Genomic DNA, 19,227 nt, shown 5'->3' on the forward strand with positions numbered 1-19,227 from the left:
TCCTGCAGACACCTTGATCTCGGGCTTCTGGCCTCCAGAACTGTGAGACAATCAACAACAGGGGTTGCTTAACCCATCCAGTCTGTGGTGCTTTGTTATGGCAGCCTCAGCAAACTAAGGGAGGCTCTAGAAACCTGAGGTGCCAGGGAGATCATCACACTGAGCCGTTTAGAAGGAAGGAGGTCAGCTGAGTCTGCAGAAAGGAATGGATAACTGGGAGAGACAGAGATAATTAGATTTAGGATCTGTCAGAATGTACCTGACAGTGATGGCCACAAGAATGGATGAAACCATTGAAAGGGAGTGTGATGAGTCACCTTGGCCAGGCTACAGTCCCCAGGTCTTCAAACACTCATCTCGGTGCTGCTGCAAAGGTGTTTTGTAGGTGTGATTTGAGTCCATAATCAGTTGACTTTAAGCAAGGGAGATCATCCTAGGTAATCTGAAAATGGGGCCTGATCCAATCAGTGGGAACCTTAAAAGCAGAGCCGAAGATCCCTGAGGAAGAAGAAATTCTGCCTGGAGAGCAGCAGCTTGTCTCTCCTGACTTACTATCTTAGCCAGTCCCACAGTCACCTATGCCATTTTTTTGTGAGAAATTTCTTAATATGGACATCCCCTACTGGTCCTGCTTCTTTGGCTGATCCTTGACTAATACAGAGAATATGCAAAGTGAGGACAGAAGAGAGCTGAGAAGGCTCTGGAGAATATGAGCATTTAGGAAACCTCAGAGGAAGGGCAATCTGTGCAGGGGAGCAAGGAGAATGCCAGAGGATGCGGGGGAAGTCAAGGAGAGGGTGCTATTCGAGAAAGTGAGGACCTAAGGTCACCCAAGCACGCCAGACCCTCCACACAAGCCAAGTGAAAGTGGCCTAAAACACACACCAAGGCTTTGGTGAAGGAGCATCACGGGGAGCTCAAATGCTCAGGGCAGAGGACTGGGTGGAAGAAAAGGAAACAAAGAGGAGGGATTACTCCTCCAAGAAGCTTGCCTACCTGTGACAGGCAGGAGGATGAAAGGACATTAGCTAAGGAAATGAGGAAAATGGAGGGTTGGTGGATAGTGGGTTGTTGATTGTTTGTAAGATGACAGATGCTTGGGTATGTTCATGTGCTGAAGAGCAGGTGAAGAGGGAGAGATTGCAGACACAGTAGAAAGGAGATAGTTTATATGGTAAAGACCCCAGGAGGCAATGAGCTTCAAAACCCAGGAGCAGGAATTAGCCTTGGATAGAAGGAAGGCAAATCTTCCTGTGAGACAAAACAGAATGCAGGGAGGGTGGCTGCCAAAGTGTGTATGTAGAGAAGCAGTGTTCCTGAGGGCTGTACTCCAGTGTCTTGGTGAACTACTGGGTAAGAACACTCATGAAGGGAATATGATAAAGAGAGTAAAGAATATGACCATGAAGAGAATATGATCAGGTGGAGGGTTTGGGAATAAGGGTAGATTTGAATTCATTTTTTAAAATGGGAAATGAAACAAGGAATTGGCTCTTTCTGGAAAATAGAAGAGGGACACAGAAAAACTTCTAGGGAGAATTAGGGTCAGATATACTTGAAGGTGGTGACTGTCTTGACAAAGATACAATTGATTTTATCCAACAGCATCCAACTAGCTGGGTATAGGAATAAGGAAGATAGGTTACTGGCTTGATCAAGGGTTAAGGCTTTGGTGGAAGACACTGGCAGAAGTACAAGAAGGCAGGACACTTGGGTGTGTTGTCAAGACAGAGCTTTAAGTGATAGCTCATGCAGTCTAGGATGGGGAAGAGAAAAAGAGACAGTCTGGGAGAAAATGTCGAACCTCCTGGAAAGAAAGAATCCAAACGTTTGCAGGAGTGGTATGGTGGGACATGAGGAGCAGAATGGATAAGAGCATAGGCTCTATGGTCAGGCCGCTGGCATCATTCTGGCCCCGTGAGTTACCCAGGTGTAACCTTAGTTTATTTCATCTTTCTGCACTTGAGTTTCCTCATCTGTTAAGTGGGTATGGTAATGATATACCTATAGTTGTGAAGATTAAATAATTCACATGAAGAAGGTAGCTTTACCTGCTTGACACATATTAAGTGTTCATTAAATGTTAGTTGTCTTCTTTAAGGGAGGAGAAAGTCGAACGTGTATGAAGTTGTGGTAAGAGTGGCAGAATGGATGTTTATGATGTCAGAGGTAGGGCTGCCTCTGGCAGGGCAAAGGGGTGTAAGTGTCATGGTGTTCATTAATTAATGAAAAATGAAGACTGCACGGGGGAATCCTGCACAGGAGGAAGTCAGGAGACCACAGGATTAGAATCCTGATGGTCAGCCGAGTGTAGTGGTTCACACCTCTAATCCCAGCACTTTGGGAGGCCAAGGCCGGCAGATCACTTGAAGTCAGGAGTTTGAGACCGGCCTGCACAACATGGTGAAACTCCATCTCTACCAAAAATACAAAAATTAGCATGGTGGTGCATGCCTGTAATCCTTGCTACTTGGGAGGCTGAGGTGAGAGAATCGCTTGAGCCTGGGAGGCAGAGGTTGCAGTGAGCTGAGATCACGCCGCTGTACTCCAACCTGGGCAATAGAGCCAGACTCTGTCTCAAAAAAAAAAAAAAAGAATCCTGAGGGTCACACCCGTATTCACACCCAACAACCACAAACCCCAAAGCCTGATGAGTGAGGGGGCTGGAGCACTGACATTTTAAGGTCTCCACAGTGAAAGTTAATGTGCCCTAATTATCAAGGGATTATGTCAGTTGGTACACACTAACTGATGAGAACTCTTGAAACTTTAAATCAGAAGATACGAGGCAGCATTCCAGGGGCCCAAGATGGGAAAAACTATTTGTAAGGCAGGCCTAAAAGTAGCCATATCTTTCTCCACAGCTCTTTCACCCCAGGTCTGAGCTGAACAGTCTAGATCTGCACCTGCCCACACTCTGAGCATCTAAGTTCCATTTCTACAATGATTTTCTATAAGATTGAACTATGCTAGGAGCCTTTCCCATGTAAAATATTTAAAATAGTATCCTCCATCTTTCAAGCACAGCTACTCAGTCTCTTCAGTAACAAGGGCTGTGGGGCCTCCACACCCTGGTTCTGCACTCAGGCCTGATGATCACAACGCAACCCACTTCATGCCACCCTCTCTCCAATCTTCAGTCTCTTCATTTCCTAAGATAAATAAACCCAAGTACATCAATTCTTCTTCAAAGGTTTTATTTTTCAATCCTTGAACCATCTATCATTATGAAATAATACTAAATACTCCTTTTCCTTCTTAGCTATAGACTTGAGTGAACTAGGTTCACTAGACATTAACCTTTTACTTGTGAAGACCTTAAAATATATGTGCTCTATCCATAAGTGAACTAGATAGATTTCAGTAGGGTGGCACTCCAGGATGGCAGTAGAACTCTTCTCTTTTCATTCATCATCAAACGTAACCCTTAAGTACTGGGGGGTGGGAGAATGGAGAATGATGTATGTGAACTATCCAACTTCTTTCATATTTTTAGCTGAACTTATCCCCTTATAACACACTTTAGTGTTGGATATATTTGGGAAATCTATCCATTAAAAATCCTAGCTAATCTACAGGATTTTTTTTTTCTTCTTACATGTCAAATGTTCCCCATGGAGTTATATTTGCACATAACATCTAAATGTTATTTTAGGATTCTTCATTCTTTTTAATCCTAGTCTGCAAAAGGTTGTAGAGCAACTACAAAGCTCTTTTCAAACTGGAGATTTCAGGGGCTCATTCAAATAACAACAATATGTATCTGTTTTACTTGAGCACCTAAATATGATATGGGTAGAAACAGAGCTATTTTTTTTCTTAGAGCTTTCTTTTGCTTAACAATGTTTCTATTACCCCACCACCAAATAAACAGCTTCTGTACCAAAGATCTCCTAAAAATTTTAATTAAAATTTAGAATACAGTTGTCTTTTCTTTTGTCTAATTGTCTCTTTAGTGGAAGCCAGCCCAGAGATTACTAATGACTTGGACAAACAATTTAATTTTAAAATATTCCTTCCTTCTATAACCTTTACTCATCACGGATAGAATTCCTGTGAAATGCAATAGGCAATTGTGAAAACCAAGGGCACCAAGCTATAAACACTAGTTGTTGGTGAAATGAGCTTTATAATATGTGTTTGGAGACTTAAATGATGGTTTTTAATGTCAGAGCATACATAGGAATAAAAGACCTGACATTCTCAAGCAAAAAAATAAAAATAAAAATAAAGCAGTATTTTTATTATGATAATTTTCCAAGAGAAAGATTTATACTACCATTCATGATATGGTTGTTAAAGTTCATAATAAATAAATGGCCTGTTTCAAAACTAAAATCAAGCTTAAAAAAAAATCAGCTATTCATCCTTTCAGAGTCCCTAGCCAGGGTGACTTGCACCCCGCCCTTACTTCATAGAGACTTCTTAAAGGAACACAAGCTTCCTACTCCCTCTCACAGGTGTGTTGACAAAGCTCTAGTGCTCCCAGAAAAGGAAACACATCTATCTTAAGAAGAGTGAAGAACAAAGTTAGGTTTTTCTTTTCTTGTTTTTCTTTCTTAAAGTCAGAATCACTTTGCTTACCAAAAAATTAGCATATATGTGGATATTGGGATACTTATTATTGGAAGTTGACCTAAGGAAACTTCCACACACAAAAAACAATAAAATAAAACCTTCAATTTCTCATGGTGGAAAAAAAAAACAGCGAAGTAGTTTTTGAAAATCTCCACAGGCCATGTTTTAGAGGATAAATATTATTTACTGATATTCCTAACAAATGGGATGCCATTTGATACTAAAAAGGCTCATATATGCATATCAACAACGCTAGAGCATATATCAGGTTTTGTTTCATAAGCCAAAACACCAGTCTGAGGAGTCCCAGGAAATTCGGAATTATCTTCAGTGCATTGGGTGGGCTTGAAATTTATCTTAAGAAATATTTGCAAAGGGCATAACAAAGTGCTCCAAACTGGCGCAGGCAACCAGGCAAATGGATTAGTTCCTTTACCAGGAGCCCCTTACTCTGTTGTCAGCACCCTGGCACCTTGCCCTGCGCATAGAGTTTTCAGCGGAAACACTGGGCCCTAGGGTGGGGTCGGGGGGGTCACTCTGAAATCTTCCAGACGCCCCTGGCCGCTCGGATTCGCCTGTGTGAACCTCTCAGCACTCTACCAAAAACTCCCAGAAAATCCTTCACCTCTTTTAGGAAGCTACCCTGTAGCATTTCCAGGATCCTTCACGGAACAGAGTCCCCACCAGCCGGCTGGCTGCCCCCACTGCTGCTCCAGTGGGGGGGCCCGACCCTCACTCCCTGCCCCGCCCAGCCCCCAGCGCTGCGCTGACCCCGCGCTCACCGGATGATCACGAACATGACCAGCGAGTTGCCCACCAAGCCCACAACGAACACTACGGAGTAGACCGCCGTGATGATGACCGGGATGGCCGGGGAGATGTGCGCGGGCTCCAGCTGCGCGTCCTCCGAGCCGGCGCTGCCGTTGCTGTCGGGCTCGGCCCAGCCGGGAAACCAGGCGCTGCTGTTGGGGGGCAGGCAGGCGCTCGGGGCGCAGGTAGGGCCCGGCTCCCCGCGGAAGATCTGGATCGGGGAGTCCATGGTGGGGCGACTGCAGCAGGAAGGCGAGGACAGGCGGCACCTGCGGGGCTGCGGGAGCGAGAGAACCGGCTGGACGCGGAGAGGCAAACTTTGCCCGCGTCCTGGCCAGCGGCGCTGGAGACCCGGAGCCTGCGGACCCCAACCGGGGCCGCAAGTCGCCGGGGGCAGGACAGGGAGAACGGACTCCTCGCTGCCTTTCCGGCCAGCAGGCGCGCCGCTGGATGCCGGAGAGGGGCGAAGAGCGCTCGCTCCTTCTCCCCCAGCTCCTGAGGTGCCTCCCTCACCAATTCTAGGCACCAGCCCCTGGTGGAACTGTCCCCAGACTGCCTGAGTCTCCAGGGTCAGGCCCCCTTCCCACCTCCCAGCACGGAGCTCTACCTAGAACTGCGCCTCGAAAGCCCAAAGCTTACCTATGGTTCCCAGAGACAGGCGAAGGCGAGGTTTTTTAGGGGACGCCCTGGTAGGTGCTGAACCGCGCGCTCACGAGTCCGGCTCAGCTCTTGGCGTCACCTGCTCTCGGACCCCGGCCCGGCTCTCAGCCCGAGGGCTGCTGTTCCTCCGAGCGCAGCCCCCGCCTCTCAGCGCGCGGCTCCCACTACTGGCGGCTGCTCTGCGGGGCGGGGCGGGGAGGGACGCAGCCGGGACGCGGCTGGGCGCTGGGGGCCTGCGGGCTGAGAGCTCGGCTGGTGCGCCTGCCCCAGGCCGGCCGGTCCCTGCCCCGCCCCGCCCGCCGGGAGTGAGCCCCCAGCTCCCCAGCCTTCCAGCCCCGCGTCCCCTCCAACCCCGCAGGCTCGCCCGGCCCACTAACTGCCCGAGCGGCACACCGCCTGGTCCCCTGCCATGCAGCCTTCCCCAAGACCTGAGACTGAGCCATTTAGATTTAGTAAAAAGGAGGGGCATGCCTATTTAGTGCAAGTATGCACCTGGATTTCCATATTGTGTCTAGAACTTCTTATCTGCATAGTTCGCAGTCAGGAACTACGTTTATTAGAATGGCCCATCCAAAGAATGTAACAAAATGGTTTGTTAGAGTAAGACCAGTTCATAAAATAATGACTTAAAAGACACATAAATAGAATATTTCTTTGCGTTCTCTTCCATTCCGTCTGCTCTAACTGGGATGACAGGCTGCAGACAAACTGCACCTTACGGGTATTACCTGAATTGCTGATAGTATCTGAGAAGGGCAAAACACTCTCCTTACCCGGGCCTCAGTGGTGCTCCAGGGAGGTGACAGTGTCTCTGTTTTACATTAATCCCTGCAGCCATCACGTTCTTCTCACTTCTCCTTCACAGTAACGCTGCCTCCATTATACGGCTGTGAATCTGAGCGTCCGTAAATAAACTGTCACCATCATTTCTTTGCATAACTCTGCTAGTCCAAGGGTCGCTGTCAGATTCTGCTGGGTGAGAGACATTCTCTTCTCAGGCAAAGGGACCGGCAAGACACAAAGGGAGCAAGGGCTCAGCCCCTGAGGTGAAGGTTCTGAAAGGGAGTGGGGAAGTTCCCCTTCTCCACAGGGTACTGGAGACAGGCCTGGGGGGAGACTGGGGGTTTAGGCACTTCAATTTCCCCAGTGGATTCACTGCCTTAGGCTGACAAACACAGGTCTCCACTGCATCCCACAGCTAATGTCCATGCCACACCCGGACACACTAATGGCTGATACAGCCCTTCCCTCCATCAGCTGAGAGCAGAAGGGGGCTCCTGTCTCTTTCAAGACGCCATGACCCCAAAGTGGGATTTGACCACCAGCGTCTTCCCGCCTGGATATGCACAACTCTTTTGAGCAGTGTAATATGAAGAGCATAAGGAAATCTTCCTTTGTTCAACCATATCCCTTCAACCCTTTCAAATAATTTTGAAAATTATTATCAAGTCTTAGAGTTCTTTTAAGTCTGATTGCAAACTGTCATTGGAGGATCACATCTGCTTCAGTAATACATCAGACCTGCTGAGACCTCCGTGTGGCTAAGGGTGCCCTCTTCATAAGGAAGATGGCAGACAGTCTTCCCCGCATATCTGGGAGCTCCTTTCCTGCCACAGTGATCCCATGCTGCCCCCAAACAAACCCAGCAAATAGTTTACTTGAAACTAACAAAAACTGAGTGGTATCAGTGTTAAAAAGAAAGTAAAAATAGTATGTCAAAAGGAAATAAGTGGGAAGTTCAAAATTATCCATCTATCTTTTTATCTATTACCTATTTATCTATTTATCTATGATTCCATGCATCAAAGATACAATTGTGTTTGTGCTATACACTTTTGAAGGTGCCCGTATTTTCTATCTAGGCTACTTTTATACTCGTTTACCACATTGGTTGTTTTCTTTGGCTAGTGCACAGGTGGCTCTCACAGCTGGTAATGTTAGATCTGGGTTCAAACACAGGTGTTTCTGGCTCTTGCCATATGCTTATTGAATAGAACTATTTCATGTAAGAAGACAAATACAGAGCCACTTTTCCCCTCCAAAGACAAAAACATTTAGGAAGGGGATATTCAGCAAAGATGAAAAAAGAAAGGAAAAGTTATTATTTGAAAAGATTTAGGTAAAATTGTAAACAGGTGAAAACCTTTAAAGAAGTTACGAAGTTGATACAATTTCAACAATTCAGACTCTTGAACTCCATTTCTCACATATATCATGAGTGCAGAGGGGTTTTCCTTCCATAACAAAAGCAGGGGTACAAGACCAGCCTGGGGTTTCTAAACTATAATAGGAGGTTCTCATTCTCATTATTGATTTTAAAAAAAAGTCCTCTTCTAGTTGAGACAGTCTTTTGAAGGTAAAACAGGACTAATTATGATAAAAGTAGTTTTATTTCATTTGAACACTCTTACCTTTCTTGTTTACCAAATTAATGGCCAAAATAAAGGGAAGACAAAATGAACAGAGAATGGAGAAGCCCTCAGCTGGCTCAGGTTGCCAGGGGAACCCACCCGAGTCTCTAAATCCAGGAAGTATGGCTGCTTCTGTGGAGTCACGCTCTTGGGAGTATGCAATTTTATCATAATATCGGATAAAAGCTCATAAAATAGAAAGGAAAAGTAAACTGCTAAAATGCTATACACTGTTACACACTGATATAAAGCACATGTGGTTATACTTAGCCATTCTACTCAATGCAAACACTATGCTTATAACTAAGTACATGGAAAGCACTTTTAAAGATGAAAATGTGGAGATTTTTATTGGATAATGCTACAATGCTAAGGAGTAACTTGGGTAGTGGGTGGCTTTGACATTTTTGTTAGATAGACTAGATAACCCACCAGTAAAATGCAATTAACTCCCTTTCTCGTGGCTCCAACAACAGATATTGTTGTGCAGCAATGAGTGCAGAGCTGGAGGGAGCAACTTCGTTAGCTTAAGACCCCAGTGCAGCCAATGGAGCCTTGCTGAGCCGGGATGCAGCTGGCTTCAGCTCACTTCACTCAGCAGATATTGCAGAGTATCCCCAAGTGGCTGAAGAAAAGGCATCCTCTGGGGATACAACAATACCAACACAGAGACAATCTCTTCTCAAAGAGGATGTGAAGCTAGTGTGAGAGAAGGGATCTAAATTTTTTTTAATGTTAGGAATAATTAATAAATAATTAACAACAACTAAATCCATCCAACCCTGGCAAATGTTATGTAGAAAAGGTGTTTAATAAACAGTGATAGCCAGTGCAGCAAATTTGCATGAAATTTTAAAATAGCGTCCCTTTCATAAGGCACTTTACTTATGTCTGTCAGCAAGTTGTCATAATAAATACGCAAATCAGTCTTGTCTTCGGTGTGAAGCATACTGTGAGATACTGCACACTTAGATGCAGTGTAGTCTACACCTGTGTGCAGATCCCCTGAAGAAGACCTGGTGTCTGGGAACCCTGCTTAGTCACAGAACATCAGGGAAGCCCTTCTTGAAATGGCATTGAAGCTGATATTTAAGGATTGCAGTTATGGCAGTTATCCAGGAGAGGGGGAAGAAAGAGCATTCCACAGCATATGTGAAGAATGTAGATGGTCAAGAGTGGGGCATTTCTGTGGCACCCTGACGAGGCTGAGGTGCTTAAGCCTGGTGATCAAGAGCAGTTAAGGTGCAGACCATACTAAGCCTTGTCAAGAATGTCAAAGATTTTGGATTTCAGCCTAAGAGTAATAAAGAGTCAGTGAAGGCTCTCAGGCAGGAGAGTGGCATGCCCAGACTGGGGTCTTTGAAGTATCGCTTGTCTTTAGTTTGGTGAACATACTGGAGGGAATGAGTACGTGTGAGGAGCTCCATATTGAATCGGAATCATGTGCTGTTCCAGCTAAAGGTGCCGCGCATCTGCATGTGACATAGACAACATGCAACCAGGACTTTTTCACGGCCGTAGACTTAAACTTGAAACTGCTTATACTGAAACTCTTGACTGCATTAAATCCACAGGTTTGAAAAGTCAATGCCAGTCACATGTCAGACTCTAAGTTGGGGAGTGAGAGAAATTTTGGCAACACAAAGCAATGAATGGCACATCAGACGTATGGGCAGAATTATTTCAAAAGAAGTTGAGATTATCTCTGGTAGTAGAAGAAAGATGACACTATGGTAGGGATTGGAAGTTAAGCAAGAATTTTATCAAGAAGAAAAGGCATGGAGGCACACGTGCAAAGGTGTGAGAGCCTGACACGTGGTGGTGTGGGGCTTGCAGTGTTACAGAAGGTGTGGGGGGAGGAAAGTGGTGCATCAGGACAGCCAGGGTGCAGACTCAGGGAAGAGCAGGTCGGCCTGGCTGTGCTGGGATCGTGAGCTGACCGTGTGGTGAAAGTGGCCCTGACTGACACAAGGAGGACACCTTTGGACAGAGAACAGTAGTAAAGCTCTCCTAACCATCTAGGTGAGAGATGAATCAACCCTAAAACCACACAAGTGCTAAGCAGATTGGGGAGGATAGGATAGTTTTGAGAACTGTGTAGGAAATTAAATTGGCAAGAGATGGTCTGAATGAATATGGAAGTTAGGGAGGAGAAACGGTTTAGAATTACTTTAGGATTATGCTTGGGTGACCAAGTGAATGACGGTGCCATTAACTGAAATAAGAAATACAGGAGGAATCACAGCAAGCTGTAGAAAGAACATAATGAGCTTGGGTTTGGAAGGCTGTGTTTGAGGCACCAGTGAGGCATTCATCTGTGTGCGTGGTCCAGGGCTGTCTAATGCTGGGCAGATTGTGTTGGAGAGACACAAGGCAGAGCCATGCAGGTGATTAAGGGCATGGAAAGTGAACATGGCAAGAAAATCAAGCTGATGAGAAAATGCCGGAGAAAGCATGCGCTTTAATAGGGATCTATCAAAGAACACTGATGAAGAACAGGCATCAATGAAAGAGGAGGAAAAGAAGCAGATAAACCAAGAGAAAAAAGAATTTCAGGATGGAGAAGTGATCAACAGTGTCCACACGGCCAAGAACTTAAATAAGTTATTTGGCAAAGAGAATGTCACTGGAGACACCAGTACTATCTATAATTAAAATTATGTTTTATATTTGTGCAATAGAACAGAAATGAACAGACAATAAAACAGTGAAAGGGCAAAGACCCACTGGGCCTTAGAGTTTCTGCTGAAGGTACTCCTAACCTGGGGCAGAGGGTAGGAGTATGACACATGGCTAGTGCGAAACACACCTGCCTCTCTCTGACTGCCCAGGGCCACTCCCCACTTTATATCACAACTGTGGGAACACAAAAAGCACCCCTTGCCGCTGGCCATGGGAGAATTTTGCACTCTGGAATGGAGGTGCCCTCCCTCTGGTAGACAAGGTCTCAGGCTCTTGGCTTGTGTGATGTTACTCTCCCCTTTACTCATCGAAATTCAGTATGTTTCCACTGAGGTTAAAACACAGCCAACTCCACACACTATAGGTCATCACTAGTCTGGATTTTGACCAAAGGTCATCCTTATTGGTGACTGTGGGGAGAGAAGGCTCCTGCTGCGGTGGACAGCTGCTCCAGTGCTGCCAGGCCATGGGTCACACATGGCAAAGCCACTTTGTGTCTCAGCTGATCAGCCTCTATCTGCCTAGTTTGTAGAAAGTTGAGTTTTTCATAAGGTTCTCTGTAACAGAATTTCCGAAATCACTTTTTCTAAATCCTTTTGCAGACAAATTAAATTAAGGCAATTTTTTTTAAAGGGAAATTCACTCTTTATTCTCTGTAATGCCTGTATTATTTGAATTTTTACAAAGTGATATATTACTTTTTTAAATTTTATTATTATTATACTTTAAGTTTGAGGGTACATGTGCACAACGTGCAGGTTTGTTACACATGTATACATGTGCCATGTTGGTGTGCTGCACCAATTAACTCGTCATTTAGCATTAGGTATATCTCCTAATGCTATCCCTCCCCCCTCCCCCCACCCCACAACAGTCCCTGGTGTGTGATGTTCCCCTTCCTTTGTCCATGTGTTCTCATTGTTCAATTCCCACCTATGAGTGAGAACATGCGGTGTTTGGTTTTTTGTCCTTGCGATAGTTTGCTAAGAATGATGGTCTCCAGCTTCATCCATGTCCCTACAAAGGACATGAACTCATCATTTTTTATGACTGCATAGTATTCCATGGTGTACATGTGCCACATTTTCTTAATCCAGTCTATCATTGTTGGACATTTGGGTTGGTTCCAAGTCTTTGCTATTGTGAATAGTGCCACAATAAACATACGTGTGCATGTGTCTTTATAGCAGCATGATTTATAATCCTTAAGGCAATTTTTAAAAAAATAAATAAATAATCCTTTCGCAAAGACATATTCAAGTTCCAAGGGATCTTTTCTTTTTCTCTCTCTGTTTGGTTTGTTTTCTGTCAAGTCCAGGAGGATCCTCTACTCCTACCCAAGCCCCTATCCATACCTCACATTAGTGGTTACTAAGACTGTTTCTGGGAATTATATTCTCTTCCCCAGTGTGGGGATGCTCCTCATCTACCTTAGAAGAGGCGTGGTAGGAAGATCAGACCCCTCCAAGGATTATTTTCACAAACATTGCCTGAACTGACTCTCCCACTCCGATATGATCCCCCTCAAGTGGGTCTGGAGGACAAGTGGATGACTCTCTACTTCCATCATTCCTGCCTTCACTGTACTTGAAAATTCTGGTTTGGACTGTAGCTGTAGGCACTTTCCGTTCTTCAGCTTCCGAGAACTGAATCAAAAAAGCCATTTTAAAGGGCTTGAACACACTCTTTACATGAAAGTGTTGCTCATAGTTCAGATGACTGTCTTACAGTTTCAGTTTATGGATAAAGACATGAGTCTGCAAGGAGAGCAAGAAGGCCAGGAGCTTTTCATCTTCAGGAATTACTATAATTACTGATGCACAATTCAGCAAGCAAGGACATTTAGGGCAGATGCACAAAAGCACTGCCCAGAGAGGGACTGGTTGACTGCTAGTTTGGAGAATAACTGGCTTCCCTGGGAGTGAGGGACTCCTCAGTCCCTGAATGGCTGGATTTTGCCTTGCTCTTGAATGGGCCGGAAGAGGCTGTGCAGAATCTCCAGAGTGTAGCTTGTGCAACCAGCAGACATTAAACTCTTCCTCCCCACTCACCTGGCTCCTTGGCATGAAAGCGCTCTGACAAGGCAGCCATGCTGTCAGCTTCTGCAGAGGGAAGACAAACTTCACCCTGGGATGGCGGGTCTTTATTACCAAACCCACAGTGCTCAATCCCCCAGAATTTGGTCTGGTCATGCAAGTATTCTGATCACCCTCAACCTCACCAAACCCACTGTCCTGTATGCAAAGAGAGAAAAGCATTTTCAGTTAATAAATATTCATACTGATACTTTTACTCATATCTCCAACACAATTTCTGGCATCTACAAAGCATAAATTAACTGGATGAATTAAAAATGATGGCAGGCTGGGCGCAGTGGCTCCCGCCATGATCCCAGTGCTTTGAGAGACCAAAGAGGGAGGATCTTTTGAGGCCAGCCCTATACAGCAAAAATATTTTTTAAAAAATCAAAAATTATTAAATAAAAATAAAAATTAGCCAGGAATGGTGCCCACCTGTAGTTCCAGCTTGAGCCCAGGAGTTACATGTTACAGTGTCACTACTCTCCAGACTTGGTGACAGAGTGAGACCCAGTCTCAAAAAAAAAAGGACAAATTATATATTACATTTCACATTAAAGAAGCAAAGGCGAATGGATGGGCTCGGGACCAGAAAAAGTACTGATAGAATACAAGCATGTGTTGGAAAGCTAGCATTACCTTGAGACAGTGGTTATATTTAATTTACCAACTTCGACAGCATTTTCTTTTCTTTTTTCTTACATACATCTTGAAGTATAATTATGGCCAAGATGGTAGAACCCAAGTCTAGAGAAAACTGGTTGGTGGATTTCTTTGGATCCCACATAGCATTGTGCACATTTATTAAGATCAATAAATTCACTTAGTTTAACAAAACTTAGGAGTTCATGACTCCCAAGGCAATTATACTTGGAACAAGCTTTGTATCTGAAGGCAGTGATTGCTCAAAATTTTACTTATTTTACAGTAAAGTTAACCATTATTCAGTTAGCACTCAGAGTCTAGAAACAAAAATCCTCTCAGTGGAGAAGCCTCAGTAGCTCATGACATCTAATAATACCATCTCTACTGACTCCTTTGTCTTATAAGAAAAAGATCTTCAGTTTCTAGCATTTCACAGCATGTGCCATTCAAATTAAAAGCTTTAGACTGCGCTCAAAAAATCATATTTAGAAAGAAGATCAAAGCATGGTTCTACAAACTACAAGAAAAGAAAAACAGAATAGAGAATGTTTGAATAATCTACCCTAAGAAAGAACGAGATAATTGCAAGCATGTTTCAGGTGACACAGAGGTGAATTCTATGTGATTTATTCCTGCCCCGCACTCAGTTTAACACAATGTGAAAACAAGGACGTTCAAACAGCAGAGGGAGTAGGTGCTATAAAATATTACTCTTGGTAAAGAGATTAAAAATAAACAGAGATAGAACTGGCATAAATACTTTCAATGACACAGCAAAATTTGAATCCAGCTTTATTTCGAAGATATTGAAATTGTTTATATTTCAAAATCTAGGCAGCATATTAAGCCACCTCTGTGGTCATGGTAATAATAATATCATAAATTTGTTTGAGTCTTTGCTTTCATCAAGGCACTTCATATAAAAAATGCCTTATTTGGTCATATCTTCCTTGTGCTTTACACAGAAAAAAACTGACTATCCCTATTTTATAATTAAGAAAACACGTTCCAAGAGGTTAAGCCCTATAACCATGATCACTTAATAAATGGAGGACTAGGAATAGAATCTTCCTCTTGAATTCCAACCCAGTGATTTTTTTCACCTTGCCAGGTTGCACAAAAATTTTAGTTTGAATGAAAGCAGAGATGAGTCATAAGAGTAAAATTAAAATGTGAGAAGACTGTCAAGTGTTCTCTTTAACACTGAAGCATGAACTGTGGCTTCGTTGTCTTCATTGTGCAAGAGCTACCTAATGTAATTTTAAACCAGAAACAAATGGTCACAACGGAAACAATTTTGAAAAACTGCATCAATATTAGTATGTTAAACTTCTCTATAAAAAGACTGTATTTGGACAACTAAAGCTAGTAGAAGAAAAGACTCATCGATTCCACAGTCAGTGAAAAGAAAAATATCGAATAAGTGAATACTGAGAATATGTTTATTTGGGGAAAAATAATTGATATGAACAGGATTATGTGAAACATGTGAAAGTAACATTTTGTTATATAGGATAATTTATCAAGCTTAGATGGCGAACAATAAAAAACATTATGTATAGGTCAAAACAAGCAAGACTTACTTTTATTAGTTTAAAAAGATTGTTGGCCAGGTGTGATGGCTTATGCCTGTAATCCCAGCACTTTGGGAGGCCGAGGCGGGAGGATCATTTGAGGTCAGGAGTTTGAGACCAGCCTGTCCAACATGGCGAAACCTTGTCTCTACTAAAAATATAAAAAATTATTCATTCATGAGCGCATGCCCCTGTAATTCCAGCAACCTGGGAGGGTGAGGCAGGAGAATCGCTTGAATCCAGGAGGCAGAGATTGCAGTGAGCCGAGATCACGCCACTGCACTCCAGCCTGGGTAACAGAGTGAGACTCTGTCTCAAAAAAAAAAAAGATTGTTAATTGTTTTGCTAATGTGTTCACATGAACCAAAAGTCAAAACTATTTACAAAGATATTTGGAAGCTTTGTTCTCTCCTATTCTATCCTTTTCCTCCCATCCTACTCCTATCTCATATAAGCAAACTACTTTCTCAGTTTCTTTTACATGTGTTTTTGTGTTTCTTTATGCAAATGAAATCAAATTACATACTCTACTTTTTTACATAAAAATACTAATTGTTCTCCACCATGGTTTTTTTTTTAATGTAGTTGTACATTCTGGAGATATTTCTATACTGAGACACTCAATTTTAAAAAATCTAAAAAATTTTTTTAAATTTCTCAATTTTAAAAAAATTTTTTAACTTTTTCAGAGTATTCCACTTTGAGGCTATACCAGAGTTTATATAACCAATCCTTCACAAATAGAAGCTTGGATTGTTTTCATCTCCTGCTATCACAAGCAATGCTGCAATTGTGTGTATATATCACTGGGCAGGAGTGCAGTATACCTGTAATTCTCGGGGGGGGGGTGATTTAATCAAAGCGTAGTTAAAGTAAGTAGTGTGCTAAAATCAGCGTTAACGTTTTGGGAATCTTTTGATCTGGTCGTTAAAAACAGACTCTACTAAAAATTAAATTATGCAAATGTTAATTATATATATTATAAAATTATACTATAAAATCATTATGTTGTATTAATAAATTACATTATAAATAAAGGTATTAAACAAATAAATGAATCACTTCCTCACTATTTTACTATGCTTTAGTCTGTGCTCTGGAGATGTCTATTATATGGATGTGGTGGGTACTGTATACTGGTGTGCTGCGTTCAGTAACATCACATCGGTTGCTGACTCAGCCATGATAGGCAAGTATTGAAACCACAGAATTAGCAAATGCTATCAGTCAGGGTCTTGTTTTCTTTTTTTCTAAAGAGCCAGTGGTTAAACATTTACCTGCATACCACCCATTAGATATCTTTGAGCTATTCTTAACCTGTAGCAATTTAGTAGACTCCAACTTTATAAAAGGAAATTAAACATTTTTAATTGACATCTGATTCTCATTCTCCACACCATTCACTTCTCTTACTGAATCTCTCTACTTTTTAATGACCATACAGATTTTTGCATAGGTTCAATAAGAATCTACTCTTCTTTTTACCAGAATGCAATTGGAAAAAAAAAATCGGAAAAAAAATTGGAAAATCTTTTCTGGTGTTAATTTTGGCAAATTATATCATCCTATAGTTTCTTCCTTCCTTATGATTACTTAATTTTTATATTTGAAATTTTTCCCCTTTTCAAACATAGTGTTTTACCTATTCTATCATTTCTCATTATTTTTTAGAACCAGATTTGAATTTAGTCTATTGTATTTCTTTTTAAAAGCTTCATAATTTCTGCTTTTACTTTTACTAATTCCTCTCTTCTGTTTTTGTTCAGTTTAATCTATTCCTGTTCTTCCATCTTTTCCATTTGGAGGATAATTTATTTCTTCCTTTTTTCAATAGTTAAAAGTATGTAAGGCTTGAATTTTCCTCTGAATTCTCACTTTATTTTATTTCAAAGGTCTTTAAACACAATATTTTCATTATCTCGCTTTGAGGAAATTCTCTAATTTTTGTTTCTATTTCCTCTTTGATCCAAGAGTTGTTTAAGAGTTTTGTAAGTGTAAATGTTCAAAAAGGAGAAACTTTTCTGTTTTCTAATTGTTAAAATTTATTTCTACTCTTATGTGACTATGATCAAATTGTCTGAACTTTTTTCTTTTCTCCTGTTTTGGAGTATATTGAAATTTACTTATGTGGCTCAATAGATGGTAAATGTGAATGTTCCATGAGCTTTTGAAAAAGAAGATATTTTCTCCAATTTAAGGATACAGAGTTTAGTAAATGTCAATTACATGTACTTATTAACCATGTTATTTTAGTCTTTTATATCCTTATTTATTTACTGTCAACTTGATGTATCATATAAGAAAGAGGTGATCTAAATTCCCTTACCACACTTGTGTTTCTTGTGTCTTCTGTAATTTCTGTTTTATGAATGTTATTGCCATATTTTTTGATGCATTTCTATTTACAGTTGTTATGTTTTCACTGCACATTTCACTTATTAATGCTAATTTAGTTCGTTCTGTCCCACATTTCATCTTGTCTGGTATTAACATCTGGGAAGGATAGAGTTAAGCAACTATCCTGCAATCCATTTCTCTTCAGTTATAGGATTTGGGAGAAACTCCTTGGAAATAAAGGAGGCAGTTAGCTCAGTCTAATCACCTTGTAAACATACCTTAAAAGATGCTCTAGAAAATACGTTGAATAATTGAAATAGCTAAGGAAAGAGTCCTTATCTATTGAATACTTTTAGCAGGATGTTCCTGTTCTAGGATTGTTTGTGGTAAATAACTTGAGAATCTTTGGACATATGAGCCATGTCTCCTGGAAAATATCACATAAGTTATGTAAATTATATAAATCTGAGATAAAGGCATTTCATAACCTAAATGCTCTCTGCCATGCATGAGCAAGGTAACTACAGACCCATTTAGAAATATCATCTTATGAGTTGGCCAGAGAGTATATCCAGTGCAAGAAAAAGGGACCTGGTGAACATGTGAATGTCCTGGACACCTGGCTGCTATAGCTGTGTCAGTTGGAAATTACTAATAAAATTTGATATATAGTAGATTGTCTGGTTCGTGGAACTCTGATTTAACAACTCAATCCTCAATCCTTTGTGTTAGGACAACATCACTACTTCTGCTTTCTTTTTCTTTGCCTTTTTCTAGTGTAATGTTTTATCATTTTTATCCGCAACTTTTCTGAATCTCTTTATTTAGGGAGTGTTCCTTATATATAGCATGGAGTTGAGATTTGCTTTTTAATTCAATTTGAAAATATTTTTGTATTTGTAGGTAAATTAAGCCCATTTGTATTTATTAATTTCACAGACATATTTTGACTTAATTCTCTCCTATTATTTTGCATTAAGTTTTCTGGGTTTTGTAAAGTTTTTGGTAAGTTTTGTTTTGCAGCTTCTAATAATATAGGGTACTATTTTTTCTTGTTTTTGTATTTAGTTCCTCTGATATTTAGAATGGGTTCTGTTTATATTGGTCTGCTAGGATTGGCATAACAAAGTACCACAGACTGGGCAGCTTCACCAGCAAAAATTTCTTTTCTCACAGTTCTGGAGGCTGAAGTCCAAGATCAAAGTGCCAGCATAGGAGGGTTCTGGTGAGGCCTCTCTCCTTTGTTTTTTGATGGCCACCTTCACGATGTGTCCTCACATGGCCTTATCTCCATGGATGTAAAAAAAGAGACAGAGGGCTCTGGTGGTTCTTCTTCTTCTTGTAAAAACACCAGTCCTATAAAATTAAAGCCCCATCCTTATGACTTCATTTAATTCAGTCACATTGAGGGTTAGGGCTTCAACATATAGATTTGTGGAGACACATTTTAGT

At 41.7% G+C, this 19,227-nt stretch overlaps 1 protein-coding gene across 3 annotated transcripts in view; it reads right to left on the reverse strand.

Moving 5' to 3' along the window:
- Positions 1-19,227, reverse strand: part of OPRK1 (opioid receptor kappa 1) — a 167,442-nt gene that overhangs the window by 19,703 nt on the left and 128,512 nt on the right. The window contains exons 3-4 of one of the 3 annotated variants that reach the window (XM_054499482.2): positions 6,822-7,017; positions 5,361-5,665 (exon numbers count right to left, since the gene is read on the reverse strand). In XM_054499482.2, the coding sequence (XP_054355457.2) occupies positions 5,361-5,617 (257 nt within the window). In that variant the 5' untranslated portion in view covers positions 5,618-5,665; positions 6,822-7,017. Of the gene's footprint in view, positions 1-5,360; positions 5,666-6,027; positions 6,218-6,821; positions 7,018-19,227 lie in introns of those variants that run through there. The other 2 variants (XM_054499483.2, XM_063668776.1) reach the window with 2 other exon arrangements.

The sequence above is a fragment of the Pongo pygmaeus genome, chromosome 7 (genome assembly GCF_028885625.2).
Source record: "Pongo pygmaeus isolate AG05252 chromosome 7, NHGRI_mPonPyg2-v2.0_pri, whole genome shotgun sequence".
NCBI classification, from domain to species: Eukaryota; Metazoa; Chordata; class Mammalia; order Primates; family Hominidae; genus Pongo; species Pongo pygmaeus.